Source organism: Populus nigra, chromosome 2 (genome assembly GCF_951802175.1).
Source record: "Populus nigra chromosome 2, ddPopNigr1.1, whole genome shotgun sequence".
In the NCBI taxonomy this organism is placed as follows: domain Eukaryota; kingdom Viridiplantae; phylum Streptophyta; class Magnoliopsida; order Malpighiales; family Salicaceae; genus Populus; species Populus nigra.
Window position 1 is genome coordinate 39338048 of NC_084853.1, and position 17357 is coordinate 39355404.

Sequence of the window (17357 nt, forward strand, 5' to 3'; positions counted from 1 at the left end):
AAGTTTGTTGTTATATGGTTGGAAGGTCTTAGGACTTGGACCAACTTCTGGGATTGCTTGCAGGAGCAAAATTAATATAGATCATCAAAGGGATAAGAAGATGAGAATTGCTTTGAGTTAGAAGAGCACCTAAGGACACGCATCTAACTAATCCTCAATTAAAAAGTGCTTTGAAGGAATACAAAGTTGGTCAAAGGAGACAGGAATCATGTGTGTCGAAGGATGTTTGAATCACGCAGCCTCGCGAGTATATGCTATAGATTTAGAAGCAGCACTAGCAATTTAACTGTATTTCCCTGCGGGTAGTAAATTTTTTGAAAATCTGGTAACATCCTTCTCCAACAACATAATAATTTTTGACTTTAAGATAAATATATATTTTTACTGTTAAGAAGTTGATACAAAGTCAAGAAAATCCTTAGTTAAAAGCTCTATATTTGATTGATTTTAGGGATAAAATAATATTTTTACTGTGAAAAGAAAATGACATCAACACCCACACCCACACCTAAGAGGCTTAATGTTTTTGGACCAAAAAGCATAAAAGTAATTTTATTGTAGATCAAGACATATTTTACTGTGGATTGAACTACAGTAAAATACCCATTCCATTTAGTTTTTTAGGCAATATAAACTCTATCCCATCAATCCTTTATTTTATTTTATTTATTCCCTTATTTAGGTACTACGTTTAGGATAAATTGAGAAATTAGCATCATAAACGTAAAAAAACTAATGGAGTAACACCGTTTAAAAACAATTCAGTGAAATAACAAAAATAGCACACTTTCACCTCATCGTGCGTCAAAAGTGAGACATTTATTAAATGTTGCTATTCCTAAGTGTGGGAAGATAGTTTTCACACTTCAGAATAGCGACATTTAGTAAATGTTGTGATTCTGAAGCGCGGCAATGTAAAAGTGAGCTATCATTTGGCTCAACCGGTCCACTGGTTCATAATGTTAGTGAAACCAGTTGACCGGTTCTGAAAATAACAAGGAAAATCTCAAAACTACCAAAACCGGGGGGCCTCAATGAAATTTCTAATATCTAAAGATTTGGCGGTCCGAGTAGTGACACAACAACTAGTGTAGGGAAAACAACCTCTGAAAACTCTTGTAAAAATTTAAGAGCTATCCAACGGTTGGATAAAAAAAGATGACCCTTTTGATCCGTTATTCTAGTTTAGCACGACCAAACTTCTTCTTGGACCTAGACATGTTCCACTAGTCCGTAAATACATCTGCTAGGTCATCCACGTAATCTGTTTGGGGCAAATCCTCATTTAGTTATGGCAGAACCACATTTGATTACTCAGAATCACCCGTTATCACAAGCTTGACTATATCATTGACATTAAAAAACATAGGACAGCTATTGTGTGAATATTGTTGAGCTGGCCAGTTGGTGAGCAGACTGGTTGAGCTAGATGATTGGACTTTCACCTTGTCGCGCTTTTGAAGCACGACAAATTGAAAATGTGTTATTTCATCAAATTTTTTTAACTTTACTATGCTAATTTGACAAAAAAAACCCTCCATTTAAGCCAAGATGTTATAGTTGGCAACAACAAAAACACATGATTGAGCCCGTGCATGTGAAATCCTTCAATAACCAGTCTCATATCCATCAGGCCAACTCTTTGACTCATGGATGCGACCTTACCCTGACCTATGAGGACTTAATTTTGGTTCAACTCCACACGCACATGAACCTGTTCCCAAGTAAATTATTAGACCCCAAGCCCAAATCCAAAGCAAACCACCCCGAATTATTCTGCCCAACAATAACGTGCCATGAACTTACAACCCATTTGGGACTATGGCTAACCATGTAGTTGGCCACAATCCCAAATGGAAAATAAAGGGGTGTTTGTTTTTATGGTCCAATTTATTTTTCAAAAAGCATTTTGAACTATTTTTCACCCGAAAATGTATCAAATTAATGTCTTTTAGGTGATTTTTTTTTGTTTTCATATGCTGCTATCAAAAATAAAAAATTCTAAAAAAAAACATTATTTTTATTCATTTTCAATTGAAAAAAACTTTTAAAAACCATCATGCACCACATTCTTAAACATACATTTAGTCTTAGCTTAAACTTCGAGCTTCTCAAAACTAGACCAAGGTTAACTTTTAGTTTTATGAATCTGTTTTTTTGGGCTCGACCCCTAGGTTACTTATAAATGGTTTTTAGATCTCCAAGTGCCTTGAGCCTCGTCTCAGTCTAACTCATAGATCTCTTAAATTTAACTCACCTAATTATTATTATTATTATTATATATATATATATATATATATATATATATATATATATAAACTAAGCCTTCTCAATCTTTTAGTATCAACTGCGAGGGGAAGCATTGTTTATTCAAACAATGTTTTTTTTTCTTTTGGTCATTGCGATTTTTTACTTTTTGGTCCCTCAATTGCTTTGTCTTTTTATTTAGTCGTTTAAAATTGTTTTAATTTGTGATTGGTCTTGGTGATTTATTTTCATACATGTTATGGTGATCTCGAGGTGTCGAGGGAATGTTCCATTGCTTAGTTAATTCTCGGTTTGGTGAAACAAAATTCAATTTCATTAACTTGAAATAATTAGAGCTTTGAGAATTGAATTTGAAGTTTAAAGAAATGCTCAGTTCCTTCTTTTTTTACCAACATCAAGGACTGATTTGCATAATCAGAGGGAAGTTCATGTCCCTTTTTTTAATTTTAACCCCTCAATTATTTTTTTCAAATTTAATCTCTTCACATTGCCTTTATTTGGTATTTGACTTTGAAATTTGTTTTTGGTTGCATTGATACAAGAATCTCGCAATATTGAGGGAAATTTCTAGTGCTCGGTTGATACTTAGTTTTGCAAAATAAAATAAAAACTGGTTGATTTAGAATAATTAAGTTTTAAGTGATTAAAATCGAAACTAAAACAAATATAGGGACTATATAAAGGGGCAAGGTAAATTGGTTAGCATGTGCAAAACACCCTACAACAAGTGGGGGAAGCTCGTCGCATTCTAGCGACACATATAACTTTTTCTAGTGGCCAAACATCAACTTCCATGATGGTGTTGGAAGCGATATGTCATGCTTTTTCAGGTGGTTCGAGGCGAAGGCGCAGTGATGAGGCTCTGGTGACCTTTTTTCCTTCCACTCCTCTTTTTTTTTTTCCTCTCCTCTCATCATGATTCATGTTGGCATGCAAAAATTAAAGATGTCTTGTCATTTTATTTATTGTATCAAATTTGGTTATCATTCTTTTTATTGCTATTTGTTTTATTTTGAATATTTTTTGAATTGATTTTTTTTTAGTTTCTTTCCTCAATAGTTAGTTTAATTTAATTTTTATATAAAATTTGGTTCTTATTCTTTTGGTTGCTACTTTTTTTTATCCTTTTCTTAATTGATTATTTTTCAATTTCATCCCTCAACATTTGGCTTCATTTTATTTTTATATCAAATTTTATCTTTATTTTTTTAATTGCTATTTGTTTTGTTTTAGATGATTTTTTGATTGATTTTTTTTAAAATTTTATCATTTAGTATTTGGTTGATTGGGAATTTAGCTACGTGATTGAGAATTTCAATTTTCCTTCTATGGGGTTAGTTTTGACCTCATAGCCCGAGTCGTGGGTTTTGAAGATTAACCCAAGTTGACTTTGATCCTTTTTAGGTTTTTTTTTTAAATTGATTTCTTTTTTAATTTCATCCTTCAATATTAGTTTGGTTGAGGATTGACCTTCATGATTTTTTTTATTTTTTTTTTCTATCGGCTTATCTCGATCTCATATCACTGGTTAAGGGTTTGACAAGTTAACTTAGGTTGACTCGGTTTTTTTTTATTGCTTTTTTTTTAGTTTCGCCCTTCAACATTATATTGTTTAAGAATTGAACTTTGTAATTTTTTCAATTTTCTTTCTACGAATTTATCCTAGTCTTACGATCAAATTCTGAAATTTCTTTTCAATTTGTTTTATATGGGTTATCACGTTCTAATTTAATTTTTTTATTATCAAATGAGATTATGAAGACCTTTAGAGAATATAGGAAGGATATTTTTTCATAATATTGACAAACATTTATTTTTTGATTTAATTATTATCAATTTTTTTTATTTAATTTGGTTTATTTACTATTGTTGCCTTTGTTTAATAATAATATTAAATTAATCTAATTTATTAAACTCAATCACATCAACAATCTAAGTCTTAAATTTATCTTACTTCTTTAAAAACATTATCATTATATAAATATTTTTTTTTGTGTTTGGAAAATTTTATCATTCTCGTGATATAGCACGTGAGCAGCCAATGTAGTCCTAATGTAATCCATGACGGGTCAAATTTGACACTAAATATCAATTAATTGTCAACGTCTTACTTTAAAAAGAAAAAAAAATGATTCCATACAATCTGTAAAAAAAATAATATATTATTCTTTGAGTTTCAATTTAGACCCATGACACAGAATTCTAATTTCTAACACGTCTAAAGTCAAACAAATCAGCTAAATGTATGATCACCGGGCTCCTTCTATGCCCTACCTTTGAAAAGAAATCAAAGCAACCATTTTTAATTTGCATGATTGGATCGACGGTCATCATCATATCTAATATAATCTAATCTAATTTTAGTTTTTTCTTTCTTTCTTTCTTTTATCAATAATTTTTTTATTTTTATTTTATTTTTTTCAAAAATCAAACGGTTAACTAGCATGGAAGGACTGCATTACAAGCATTGCATGGACTCAATCAAAACAATTTAGAACGTACACGGATGAGTGCCGGTGAAGCCCTTCAACTGTTTTGGGAAAATGTCGCCCGGAAAATTCTGTGACTGTTTCTAGAAAAGCTGCATGCAAGCCACCCTATTTCTGTAATTGTTTTTTTCTAGTTTTAAATTAAAAAAATATTTAGTATTTTTAAATTATTTTATTGTGTCAAAAATAAATTTTAAAAAATAATAATAAAATATTATTTTAATATATTTACGAGTAAAAATAATTTTAAAAAACAATTATTATTACAATACTGAACACTACTTAAATATTACACAATATATACAGATTGAACTAATGAATAATGAACTAGAATATATGCTTTCAAATTAGGTGAATATTGACTCGATTGATTAAATATGAAAGAGATTTATGAGAACTCCATGTATTTTTTAAGAAAAATTAATTATTCAAAGCAACATCAATTTATTTATTTTTCTAAAATGATATCATTTAATAATAATATCTTTGAAAAAACATTGTTTTGAGATTTATCCAGCTAGCCAACTAGAAATCCCAGCCTTGGAAGGGTCATATCTTGAGCCAAGTCTAATAATAATAATGTATGCAAGAGTAGAACATTCTGTAAAATTTGCGGCATAAAATACTCAGAATTTCTAGAAATATAAAATATATACGAGTCAATCACAGTATTAATAATTATTAATTTATCGTAATTAAATGTTTTTTATAAGCTTATTGTAAATATATAACCAATTTAATTATACTTTGATAGGGTACATTGCAATGTGCTTCTTGCTCATGAATTCCCCAGCTGATTCTCACATTTTTGGAACAGTTACTTGCAATAATCCGTTACTGCGCCATGAAAACACATTCAAGTCAGTATTATAAAAAATTAATTCATGCATGATAAGACATTAAAATGCACCGTAAATTCTAGATTTACAAGTTTCAAATCCTTTCTTCTCCTACGAGGATTGAACTCTACTTTTTCATCAGCTTGAAAAACGAACAGATGCCAAGATTGTATTCTGAGAAATAAGCAATTGCTACCAACAGATTCATAGAGAAACACTACCAGAACAAATGAATGTGTACTCTCTCATTAATCATGCAATGAAACAAGTTAAGCCATAACTTACAGAAACTCAGCTGAGACAGAGTCCTTGTTCCCATCGAGGGGAAGTTGCCACACAATCTCGTATGGCCCTTCTACAATCTCCCTCTTGTGATATCTTAAGATGGAGTCACTTGCGCAACCCCCAGATACCATTTTACAGCACTGAGTGGAGCGTTTGCCCGATACTTTCAAGCTGCAAGAGAAAAAATACCAGAAAATCTTACCAGGTCAAATGGTGGATACCAATTTAATAACTGATTGCCTTGCGAGGGAATTTAGTGACTAAAGCAGGATGAGATGAGATTTAGGAATGAAAAGCAAATCCCATCACTTACTTTTGGCCATGAATCTCCACTCTAATGTCACTGACGTTAACACCTGGAATCTCTATTTTCAAGACATAATTAACTCCAGATTCTACAACATCCATCTTTGGTGACCACTCAATTCCTGCAGGACATGTGTGTGTGTGTGTGTGTAATGAGAATCCATGCTACAAGATAATATTTAACATCAAGATTCCGAAGAATATACAGTGTAGTTGTGATATGGATGCTTGAAATGGAACTACTGACCATTAGATTCAGAAGAATATATTTTCTTCTCAAACTGAAGCTGCCCGTTCCTGTTTATTGTGCGTCTATTTGGCCTGGCAAACTTGGGAAGGGCAGACATGGTTGATTGGGAATATTTAGCAGGAGTTAGGGTCGGTTCAACGTTTGGCAAGTTCGGCTTCATCTTGGAAGGTCTGGAAAACAATGGTGCTTCATCTTTTATAAGTTCAGCATTACAAGACCATTCTGTTTCAGAAGAAGCAGAGGATTGGAGACCCTTTTCGGAGCTACCCTGCTGGCATGCACAGTTAGATTTTAGAAACACAAGTGAGCAACCCTGCTAGCTGCAGAAAATCAGCAATTTGAGCAACAGCTTATTGGGAAAAATCAGCTCATCATTAAACAGAGAAAAGAAACAGAAAAGGAATAGATTAAACTATCACCTGTTGAATTCTCATGAAGCAAGCTTGAGAAGCTGACCCCTGACGTGCAAAATTCATTCTATTATCGCACCTTCGGATGACAGAATTCAAACTGCCACTGCAGTTCTGATCAGACAAGAAAGCAAAGACAGAATGAATCATACTAGTAATCAGTACAGTAAAATACAAATGCTTCAGAAAGCTGCTTGCTTAAATTAATCACCAAAGGGAGGAGGTGAGCGGGGGAGGATATATCATCAGCAATGGTGGGTGCAAAATGGGCAACAATCATGTTCATTCTCCGTCTCACTGCCTCGCTATCCATTTCTCAATATCTTGTTTAGAAGATACAGTCTGTGAATTCTGGTATAGGAGCGTAGATTTTTTCATTTCTCCTGGAGGATTATATAGCGGGAACAAGATATCTTCAATATCTGTTTGCCACAGGGGTTTAAGTGGCCATTAAATATCCATCTGGTTCTCCTTGAGGCCAATCATAGTTTGGGATCTAGAAATTACAGATACTTGTCAAAGCAGTCCCTCATCAAATAAATTTCTCAATCCAGCCCCTGTACTTCAGGCCAGCTTGTATTGGTAGCTTACATCCATTCGTTAAGTGTACATGTGGCGAACTCTCATTGGTCGTGTTCTAGTGATGATCGTCTCGAAGGTCTCTCAGGGATGACCATTTGTGATGGAGATTCATCTTGTCCAGAGAGAGAGTGACGGAAAGAGTCACAGCAGAGAAGAAATATCTGTTTCTTTAAGCGATTTTTCTATGCAATTTGAATTGATTAAGTTGATTTTTCTTTATTTTGAAACTTAATTTGACTTTTGGTACACGAAGCACTCATCCAAAAATCTTAAAGTGTTCCGGTGCTTCAATATTGTGCGGTGTTAGTTGTTTTTTTATATAAATATATTAAAATAATATATTTTAAAAATTTATTTTTAATATTAATATATCAACACAATTTAAAAATATTAAAAAAATTAGTTTTAAATTAAAAAAATCCTAATTTTTTTAGAAACAACGTTTGTGTGCCTCAAGAAGACAAACAAGATCATAGTAAAAACACAGAATAGAAGAGGGATAAAAAAAACATTTTTAACTTTAAATAAAAATATTTTTATTATTTAATTTGAATTAAAAAAATAGAATAAATTTTTTTTAACCATTAGAACAAACTCTAGAGATAGACTAGAATCTTGTTAAAATAGCATAGATTTATAGTTTTTTTACAAATCTTAGCTGACGTATCACTTATTCACGAAAGAAAACAATTTAAGGCAAATTAAAAGAAGAAGAATCAACGAAAAGTCTTAACAAACGAGCCCGAAAGATGGAAGCAGGGGTCGTATGCGGTGGAGAACCACGAGGAGTTTGTGAAAGTCTTTGAAGGGAAAATAAATAAATAAATGAATAAGAGAATCACGGTGGATTAGCTTTGGACATGTTGACTTGTCCCATAGAAAATGCATTATTAACGAGGAAAAAGAAAGATATTTTGACTGGTCGTGCCTCCTGCTTGTTGAAACTTTCAAAGTTGAAGAAAAAGTGGATGGCGGCAGTCAAAGCTCACTGCTCTCTTTCTTTATGGACAAGATTTTCTTCTTGGTTCCATGGGGTGAGATGGCAGCACAAAATATGTAGTTGTTGTGTGTGTATATATACAAGAAATGGGCAGGCAAAATATACTTGAAAAACCAGGAGGAGGATACACACAGTAAATTGATTCTGGGTTTTCTTGATATTGGCAAGAAGCGTCTGGTAGCTTCTTCCCGTGCGGAAAAAACTTGCTTCATTCTTTTTCTTTGTTTCCTTAAGTTTGAACTTTGAGGGCATTTGGTGTTAGAAAGGTCAAAACTTGCTGCTGCTTCTTTTTCTCTTCTCTTGCTTAGTCTCCAAGTTCCGCAATTTCATTGGTTGCCACAAAAAACAGCTCATATTCTCATCGACAATTCCTTGCTAGTTTTCAATATCATAACTCAAATTCTTGAGCCCTGCAATATCCATCTCCAGATTTCATAATCTGTTGTGGGTTTCTTCTCTCTGTCTAAATTTGTCAGATCTTCTTGGGCGGCAGCATATGGATGTCAAGTTCCTGTAGAACTTGCTTGTCGATCTTGTGTCTTATTTGGGATTTCTAGATGGTTTTTATTGATTGAATTTTGGGGATAAGTGAATAGAATAAGAAGAAAATAGCTATGGATGGTTCACAGAGTAACAGTTCAAATGCACCACCGCCTTTTCTAACCAAAACATATGACATGGTGGATGATCCCTTGACTAACTCGGTGGTGTCATGGAGCCACAGTGGTTGCAGTTTTGTGGTGTGGAATCCACCTGAATTTGCTCAGGATTTGCTTCCCAAGTACTTCAAGCACAATAACTTCTCCAGTTTTGTCAGGCAGCTTAATACTTATGTAAGTTGATTAGTCTACTGTTAATTTCTTCACTTTGGACATGATTTTATCTTATTAGTACAATTTAATGTCTCTAGAGTTGTTTTGTCTTCTTCTTTTCATGGATTTTGGAAATTTGTTATCTATGCTAATCAATAATAATCCTTAATCTGGAAAAACTTGTTTTTTTTTTTGTTGCCCTTTTCTCCCTTTCTTGTGTCTGTGTGCAAGCTGAATGGTACTTCCTTAGTTATAATGAATCTTGTTCGTTCCCATCAACACTTGTTGACATCTTCAGGATTTTATAAATCTAAATCATGTTTATTCATATATCCATTTCTGTTATAGAATAATTTGTGAGTATGCGGTGGTTTAATTTACACTTCAAATCAGAAGTAGCCTTGACACAAACTCAGGAGTGCACGAAAATAACTTTGGAGTGAGTCTTTGAGACATGGTTTCTTTGTCATTTAATTTCTCCTTTCCTTCTAGTTATTGTGCCTGATTTGAATTAGTCATGCTAGCACACCATTCTGTGCTTAATCGTGTATGGGTATCCATTCGCTCTGCAATTTGAACATTTTTACATTTTTCTGGTGAATTCTTTTGGTTACTAAACTCAAGCTTGCAATCTGTGTGGTTTCAGGGATTTAGGAAGATTGATCCTGATCAGTGGGAGTTTGGCAACGAAGAATTTATAAGAGGGCAGAGACATCTTCTAAAGAATATTCACCGGCGCAAGCCAGTTCATAGCCATTCCATGCAGAATCATGGGATTATCTCTCCGCTTGCTGAAACAGAAAAACAGGAATATGAGAAGGAAATTAACCGACTGAAACATGATAAGAACGAACTTGAGTTGGAGCTACGGAGAAATGAGGCAGAGAAGCAAGGATTTGAATTTCAAATCGTCTCACTGGGTGAGCGCTTACAGAGTATGGAATGCAGACAGAAGCAGTTGATGTCCTTCCTGGCTCAGCTAATGCGAAAACCAGAGTTTGCCTCTCTTCTCATGCAGCAGTCAGAATATCATAACAAAAAGAGAAAGCTACTGAAACTTGATTACTTCCAGGGCGATTACAAAGAGGAGGAGAATGAGAATTTGTGTTCTCCAATTGCAAACCTGGATGGATTGCCTGCTCCAATGCTGCATCCGGAGTCGGTTGAGAAGTTGGATTCATCATTAAAATTCTTGGAAGATTTTCTCTATGCTGTTGGTGAAAGTTTTAGTGAAGAAGCGTGCCATGTTGGTGTCAGATCACAACCTTCAATGGTAATTGTTAGAGAATTAAGTTCATCCTCTGCAGATGGCGAGCCTTGGTCTCCAAGATCATTTCCATCTTCACCACATTCGAGGGATATTCGTTCGTCACCTGAGCTGGCTAGATGTATCAATAATGTTGTCAGACAAGCAACTCCAAGTTATCTCGGTGATGATACGATGCCTGAATCTTCACAGTTACAGGCAAATTGCAAGCATTCTAGAGCTCCAGCATCTGAAGTCATAAAAGCACCAGCATTAGAGGTGAAAAGTCCTACTGTGGTGAATGGAGCAAATGATCTTTTCTGGCAACACTTCCTGACTGAGGCCCCCGGTCCGCATGATGGACAAGAATCTGAAGGTCGAACAGAAAGAAGGATTACAGATGACATAAGAAGCAATACCAAGCCGGACAGTCACGAGAGATGGTGGAATACGAACTACATAGATAATCTTGCAAAAAATATGGGACACATTGCGACAGCTGAAAGATCATGATGGTAGTAGATTCCTTCGTCCCTTCACGTCTCATGTCTTTACTGAATGTAAATTACTAACTGAAGAGGTAAACTATTTTTGGTTGTATAGGTCATAATTTTTTATCCATCCCACATCAGTCTTGAATAATCTCAGGTGTGCGTTAAAACAGCTTAAAAAGACATCAGCATATTTTGAGCACAAATACAAGAAATTGCAAATATTCAATATCTACATCAATCAGAAATAATGAATGGAGTGAAATGGAGTCTAGAAAATAGCGTTCAAAAAAAAATCTGCATTCAATGTCTATAATTTCTCCAGAGATCAATCAGTTGGTTGTGACATTAGCTTTGTTTATATAGATATATTTAACTTATTAATAAAGATTTAATTATTTTTAATATTCATTAAATATTTTATTAATGAATCTAATATTTGATTAATGAATCTAGAGTGAAGATAAAATTTTTAGAAAAAAAATATTTTACATAGAAAACTATAAAGTAACCTTGTACTTCGTGTAAATTATCATTAGAAATTTCTCTTTTTTAAAAATATTTAAGAGATTTTTCACTAATGGTTCATTTGGATTGCTATTAGAGACCGAATACTTAGACGGTTTATGATTTGCGATAACCAAGCCTTAAAAAAAAATATACAAAGCTATCAAAAATATTTGATCTTCAGTAATTTTTACATAAATTTTAAACAACTCTAGATATGTGAAAGATAATTCTTGGAACTTCCAAAATGATATTCCTGTATTTTCATAAATAAATCCTAGCATCTTTGTGTTGAAGAGTAGTTAATGTATGGAAGGTGTAGTTGCAGGAAATCATGGGAAAAGAAGTTTAAGCCTTCTTGGACTTCTTTAAACCCCCTTCCTTCTTATCACCCTCTGCTGCCTTTTTCCTGTCCTTCCTCTCCCTCTTCTTTAGATCTGTCATGTGGACCTTGAGAATAGTTGCAAAAGAAGCTTGAAAGCGCTGGTGATCCTTAGCCTCAACCTTCCCAAAAGAAGAAACAGTGTTAGGAAGAATAAACAAATACACGGATAAGAACCTGAAAACTACAGGGGAAATAAAAAATTCTACAGATAATCAAGCCCTGATAGGCTAACCCTAAGAGCGTACAAAGTTGATGTAAATGATGAAAGCCGAGATGGGAAGAATTTCTAAATTTTTCTTGTTCTTTATCTCGTTTTCTGTGACGGTAGAGCTGAAAATAGAATTAAAGTATTTATCTCGTTTTCTGCAACAGTTATCGCTGTTGCCGTCGTCATAGAAAATATAATTCAAGGCCAAAGAATAAACCAATAAAATAATTCTGTGACGCATCGCAGTACCTCATGCAAAACCATTCATATCCTCAAATAGTATCCTATCAAAAGCATGATCCACCAATCACTGTAAATCTGAAACGGTATAACCTGACCTGAATTCACAAGCCCTTTTCTTCAAGGATAATTTTTTTAAAAAAGGAAAAATATTACAGCCACCTTCCTGCCTGGATTTGCAATCCCTTTTCTCTGGTATATTTTTACAGAGAGGCGAAATTTTACAAGTACCTTCCTCGCAATAGAATGCGAAGGCCTTCCATAATAGTTTAGAAACAATAGCCTGTGCCAGAGCATGTTCGCTCCCATGGCCATGCTGTCGAAGAACGTATGTAAGCGTTCCTCGCCCCCTGATCATGCATTCTGATGGGTATTTAACTTGACAATAATTGGGCAACAAATTCCGGATGGAAGTCTATGAAGAAGCAATGAAAAGTGGGATTTTTGCATACACAAGCTTAATTTATCTTCAAACTACAAGATCTAAAATTGTTTCAGTATATTTCACCATAGTCAATAGGATCATTCCAACTCTCAAACCATAAGTGATTACCACAGATGACAAGATTGGTACAACACAAATTGGTTCTTCTTTCAATTTGCAGAAAGGGTAGTTCGAATCTATAGGATTGAAGACCAAACCTGTTAAAACACAAATTGGTTCTTCCAATTCGATTTTTTTCTCGTTTTACCTTCCACATGATAATTATCCCATAAAAATTGTTGAAGACCAAAAGAACATAACAAAATACTTTAAACCTCTTACATTACAAGTGTTTGCTGGAATATCAATCCATGTTATCAACAATTTTTTGTCTCAGAGAGTGTTCAGCTGTTGAGCTGAAATCAGGAAGAGGATAGAAGATCTCATCACCTGGGACTACCTTAAAGGAGTCAATACAGACCTTCGCACCATCACGCATGTAGCTTAGTTTAACCTGTTGTGTCGTGAACTCAATGACTAACAGGGCGTGATAAATGATGTCTAGCAATTAAAAGTGTTCATGAAAGCAAAAGCAAAGAAAGTGTTTCTTCTATACGCAAATCTTGTATACGTTAATCTGCTATGCTTGCAGCACAAAATACATAATGATCATTAGTTCTGATCTAATTTGAGAAAGACCTTTCTTCCAAACACATTAGTGACCAGCTTTTTCAGAGTTGGATTTGACACCCTACATGGCTTCAAGTTGCAAGTAGCAGCAGCTGAATTTCACTGTAAAAAACAGGGAGTAAATGAATAAAGCACTAGCTTATTGGGGGTGCCCCTTTTTCATTAGTTTTTTTTATTGATTAAGTGATACGGACTGTGATATATGACAAACTGGTAACAGGATGTTGAAGGGATATGCTTTGTTAATATAAAAAAAAAAAATTTGAACAATTGGATGATTGTGCACCAAGTCTCTGATCTTAAGTCCATATTTAGCGCTGTGTTTACACCGAAATTTCAACGATTTTTTTCTTTTTTTTTTTTAAATGGGATCTCAACTCTACTCAATCCAGCAAGCCCTCGCCATTTTTTACCACCTGATCTTAGCATAAACAGTAAAAGGTATATTCGATATTGTGATTCCAAATGCCACGTGTTGCCAAAATTCCAATGTTCTGCATAATTGTAATTTCAAATGCAAACTGATCATTATTTTCTTCGTCTGTGTGCTTTGAGAATTAATGAGCACTAGTATGATACATTTGTTAGAACATCATGAAAAGGCAATATCATGGAAAATACAAGGGAAATGATGATCTTACCTCCCCCATGCATCATGTTACATAATAGCCAAAATTACTTTAAAGCATGGGAAAATATTTGGTTGTTTCCATCAAACAAACTTTTCCATCATAACTAAGAATAATTGTGCCAGGGACATGAACAACCTACCACAACTGGAAGAATTTCAAGAGCACATTGCCTTTTCCACTTGTTCCTGCAATTCGCCACTCTTATATGCCTCTGCAAAAATGACACATTCACTTCCAAAATGAACAACCCAAATGTTAAAGATGAACAATAGCCCATGCAAAGAAATTTCGTTTAGTTGGATCAAGTAGGCATACTATGCCTTTCATATCAGAAACTTGATAAGAACAAACAAAAGTTAACAAAAATATTTCCTGTAATCAGCTTGACTTCCATGAGATTTTCTCTATGATGTGTGAGGTCAGTTTGTCAATTGAGCGCTTGGTTAACGCATCAGAGGCACATGCAAAGGGTAATAAATTTTGTTTTCGTTCATGTGTTCAGATACATCATACTAGGTCTGGACAACAACTCCATGATTTCTGTTTTGAATGTGTATACTCTTAAATCCGGTACATAAAACCAATGAAGAGACAAGAATTCCAGTGCTCAAAAAGAATTATAAGCTCTCTATAATTGCTTTTTACCAATTTCCTGGTTAAAAGTGTGTTCTAGTTGTACCAAGAGAAGCATGAATGACATTTCTGCCACAAAAGAACTATGAAAGTTAATCTTTCAAAACAGAAAATAAAACTGCCAGTTCAAAGCATGTGGCAAGCCAACATAAACTTTTCATTTTCCTGTTCCATTGTTTTACTGAAGTTGGTAGAAATTTGAAAATACAAGAATAAACAGTGATATGGCACCTGCAAAGAACAGAGAGAGAGTTGAAAGAAAGAGGATTCAAAACACAACTGGTAGTGCGATATGCACTCAGAACTTGCAATATCCTAAAATTAATCCTAAATCAATGGGATATTTTAGAGAGAGTTGAATTGGTGGGTTGTGGTTGTCAACAAGGCTCACCAAGGCTCCAACCTCAGCCATGTAAAAATGCCACTATGTCAACATATCCCACTTGTCATCATATTACCACTCTGGTCAACCTCAAAGTTTGAATTTCTTAACACGGGATTCTGAAGTCTAATATCCATTATAGTGCTTGCATATGAATTACACCATACTTAGGCAGAAATGGCACATTCTGTGCATAAATAAAGATGCCAGTGCATCAGAGGAGCTGCAATGAATCAGAAAAAAAAAATTCCAACACAGATGCATTCACACATGTAAAATTCCAACACAGATGCATTCACACATGTAAGTGCGTGTGGAAATATGTGTTGCACATGCTCATGCTATTTCTTCGCGGTCCATCTTATTAACTTACAGATTAACATTCAAAGTGGTATCCATCTTATGAACCACAGTAAAATTGAACTTACCAACAGTGATATCACAGCCACCAAAGAATTCTCCGTCTATGTAGAGTTGAGGAAACGTCGGCCAGCTAGAATATTCCTTCAGTCCTTGACGTAGCAATTCATTTTCTAGAATGTTAACTGATTCAAAGGGTACATTTAATGACTTCAATATTTGCACCACAGTTTGTGAAAATCCACATTGAGGGAAGTCCTTGGTTCCCTTCATGAAAAGCACAACTTTGTGTGATGTAACAACTTTATCCAATGTAGTCTTCAGCGCAGGAGTCAATGCTGTAAAGCACAAATTTGTCCTCAAATATTAACACTGCATCTTTCTTTTTCTTTGCGTACTTACAAAAGCTAGAACTAACGAAAAAGGGAAATTAAAAAATAAAAATAAAAACAGGAAATCCCATGATACTAATGCTGTTATCAGAACTGTGAATTAATTGTTTTCCTAAAAGCTTCTCCTTATTGAATTTTAATCAACATTATAACATAAATGTATCAATTGAGTTAACAATTGTATCTAATTAACCAAAAACAGCTCGGCACGACTGCCCATTGAAACGAGGGCCATGGGCCTGGATGGTGGCACGCAAGAAGAGAGGAAGCGAGCCATCTTCTTTGTAACTTAAAGAAACTCAGGCTATTTCGACTAGATCGATTTTTTTGCAAAATTAAAAAAAAAAAAACCCAGCTTTTGATAACAGTAAGAAAAGAATCGTAGCAATTACAGAAAATAAGAGGAGGGGGGTGTTACACATACCACAACGTATGGAGGAGGCAAGCTTATTCCGAGCAGAATTGGACTTGACTCTGAAAACCACCGAATCAGTGATGGTCAGAGCGCGAGGGAAGCAGAGGGGGCCAGGGCGAGGAGGCGCAAGGGATGATGCTGCAATTTTAGACGGAATCATCATCGTTGGTGCTGGCAGCACAAGCAATGACTGGGAACCCATCGTCGATATGCCTTTCTCCCTTGTTGGTTGTCGTCGTCGTCTCCGGACAGATTAAGAGAGAGGAATGAGAAGCCACATTTTTAAAGGGTTAACGCCTTGATGATATAATCTTTTTTTAAAAGCAAACTGGTCCCTGTCTATTAAAGTTTTGTGATGTAGACCTTGTACTCGTCATTCTATTATGAACAAGTCCTTCCATCCACGACTGTTATGATTAAATGCAATATTATTAGCTCGCATTTTATTTTATTTTATTTTATTTTATTTTATTTTACACACAAACACACACGAGGACAAGTCTTTGCACTCGTCATTTTATTTTTTTAATATATAAATTGTATTTTTTAATATAATTCTCTCAAAATTATTGCTCTTAAATGTCTTCCTATAGGAGTGTAAAAAATATTAATTAAAAAAATACTTTTTAATGATAGTTTTTTAATTTTTTTTAATTGTAACTTGCTTTCACAATTATATTTTGCTTGAAAACAATACTTCTGGTTTAAAAAAGATGTTTTTATGCTAAAATAAAAAAAATATTAGATTTTTTTATTAAAAACATTAGTTTTTTTCCCTCTTTTGTTCAGTCAATGGGGTTTTTGCTAATATTGTTTCTTATTACTATTGTTTTTTAATTAATAAACTCTAGTGCTGGTAAAAATACCATTTTGTTATAAAAATATATATATTGGTTAGAAAAAACAATCTTGACAAATAAAAACATTTCTCTTCTATAATTTTATACGTTATCTCTCATTCTAATGTTCTTATTATTGAATAATTGAATAAAAATTAAATTTCAAAATGAAAAGTTCTAAATTAATCCAATCGAGGTCAAAACATGAATAATGAGTTTGATGAGTTATTTTGTTTTAACTTAGATCAATATAAAATTTTATACGAATGATT

General features: G+C 34.0%; 3 protein-coding genes across 6 annotated transcripts; 1 reads left to right on the forward strand and 2 right to left on the reverse strand.

Moving 5' to 3' along the window:
* Positions 1 to 5366: 5366 nt before the first annotated feature.
* On the reverse strand, positions 5367 to 7274 carry LOC133682002 (uncharacterized). 2 transcript variants are annotated; one of them, XM_062105224.1, is made up of 6 exons: positions 7059 to 7274; positions 6857 to 6961; positions 6435 to 6705; positions 6195 to 6309; positions 5882 to 6052; positions 5367 to 5594 (listed from the first exon to the last, which is right to left on the reverse strand). In XM_062105224.1, exons 1-6 carry the CDS (start codon positions 7158 to 7160, stop codon positions 5558 to 5560), a joined length of 801 nt encoding a protein of 266 aa, XP_061961208.1. In that variant the 5' UTR covers positions 7161 to 7274; the 3' UTR covers positions 5367 to 5557. The 2 variants fall into 2 exon arrangements, with proteins under 2 accessions (XP_061961208.1, XP_061961207.1); XM_062105223.1 differs by having other exon boundaries at positions 6435 to 6708.
* Positions 7275 to 8153: 879 nt separating this feature from the next.
* On the forward strand, positions 8154 to 11089 carry LOC133682521 (heat stress transcription factor A-4a-like). The gene is made up of 2 exons (XM_062105885.1): positions 8154 to 9262; positions 9888 to 11089. The coding sequence occupies exons 1-2, from the start codon at positions 9044 to 9046 to the stop codon at positions 10998 to 11000; spliced, it is 1332 nt and encodes a 443-aa protein (XP_061961869.1). The 5' UTR covers positions 8154 to 9043; the 3' UTR covers positions 11001 to 11089.
* Positions 11090 to 11859: 770 nt separating this feature from the next.
* LOC133682523 (monothiol glutaredoxin-S7, chloroplastic) lies at positions 11860 to 16531 on the reverse strand. Of its 3 annotated transcripts, none has more exons than XM_062105888.1 (4): positions 16256 to 16531; positions 15508 to 15777; positions 14204 to 14275; positions 11860 to 11989 (listed from the first exon to the last, which is right to left on the reverse strand). In XM_062105888.1, exons 1-3 carry the CDS (start codon positions 16446 to 16448, stop codon positions 14220 to 14222), a joined length of 519 nt encoding a protein of 172 aa, XP_061961872.1. In that variant the 5' UTR covers positions 16449 to 16531; the 3' UTR covers positions 11860 to 11989; positions 14204 to 14219. The 3 variants fall into 3 exon arrangements, with proteins under 3 accessions (XP_061961872.1, XP_061961873.1, XP_061961871.1); XM_062105889.1 differs by lacking the exon at positions 11860 to 11989 and adding an exon at positions 13055 to 13256; XM_062105887.1 differs by lacking the exon at positions 11860 to 11989 and adding an exon at positions 13324 to 13534.
* Positions 16532 to 17357: the final 826 nt, after the last annotated feature.

Bases quoted from the DNA above. Each gene is read 5' to 3' on its own strand.
- LOC133682002 (XM_062105223.1), bottom strand. From the start codon at position 7,160: ATGGATAGCGAGGCAGTGAGACGGAGAATGAACATGATTGTTGCCCAT. The intron at 6,709-6,856 runs GTGATAGTTTAA...TGTGCATGCCAG, and splicing joins GCTTCATGAGAATTCAACAG to CAGGGTAGCTCCGAAAAGGG. The intron at 5,595-5,881 runs GTAAGTTATGGC...TTCATGGCGCAG, and splicing joins TCTGTCTCAGCTGAGTTTCT to TAACGGATTATTGCAAGTAA.
- LOC133682521 (XM_062105885.1), top strand. From the start codon at position 9,044: ATGGATGGTTCACAGAGTAACAGTTCAAATGCACCACCGCCTTTTCTA. The intron at 9,263-9,887 runs GTAAGTTGATTA...GTGTGGTTTCAG, and splicing joins TCAGGCAGCTTAATACTTAT to GGATTTAGGAAGATTGATCC.
- LOC133682523 (XM_062105888.1), bottom strand. From the start codon at position 16,448: ATGGGTTCCCAGTCATTGCTTGTGCTGCCAGCACCAACGATGATGATT. The intron at 15,778-16,255 runs GTATGTGTAACA...TGTGCTTTACAG, and splicing joins TGCCTCCTCCATACGTTGTG to CATTGACTCCTGCGCTGAAG. The intron at 14,276-15,507 runs GTAAGTTCAATT...TCATTTTTGCAG, and splicing joins TGGCTGTGATATCACTGTTG to AGGCATATAAGAGTGGCGAA.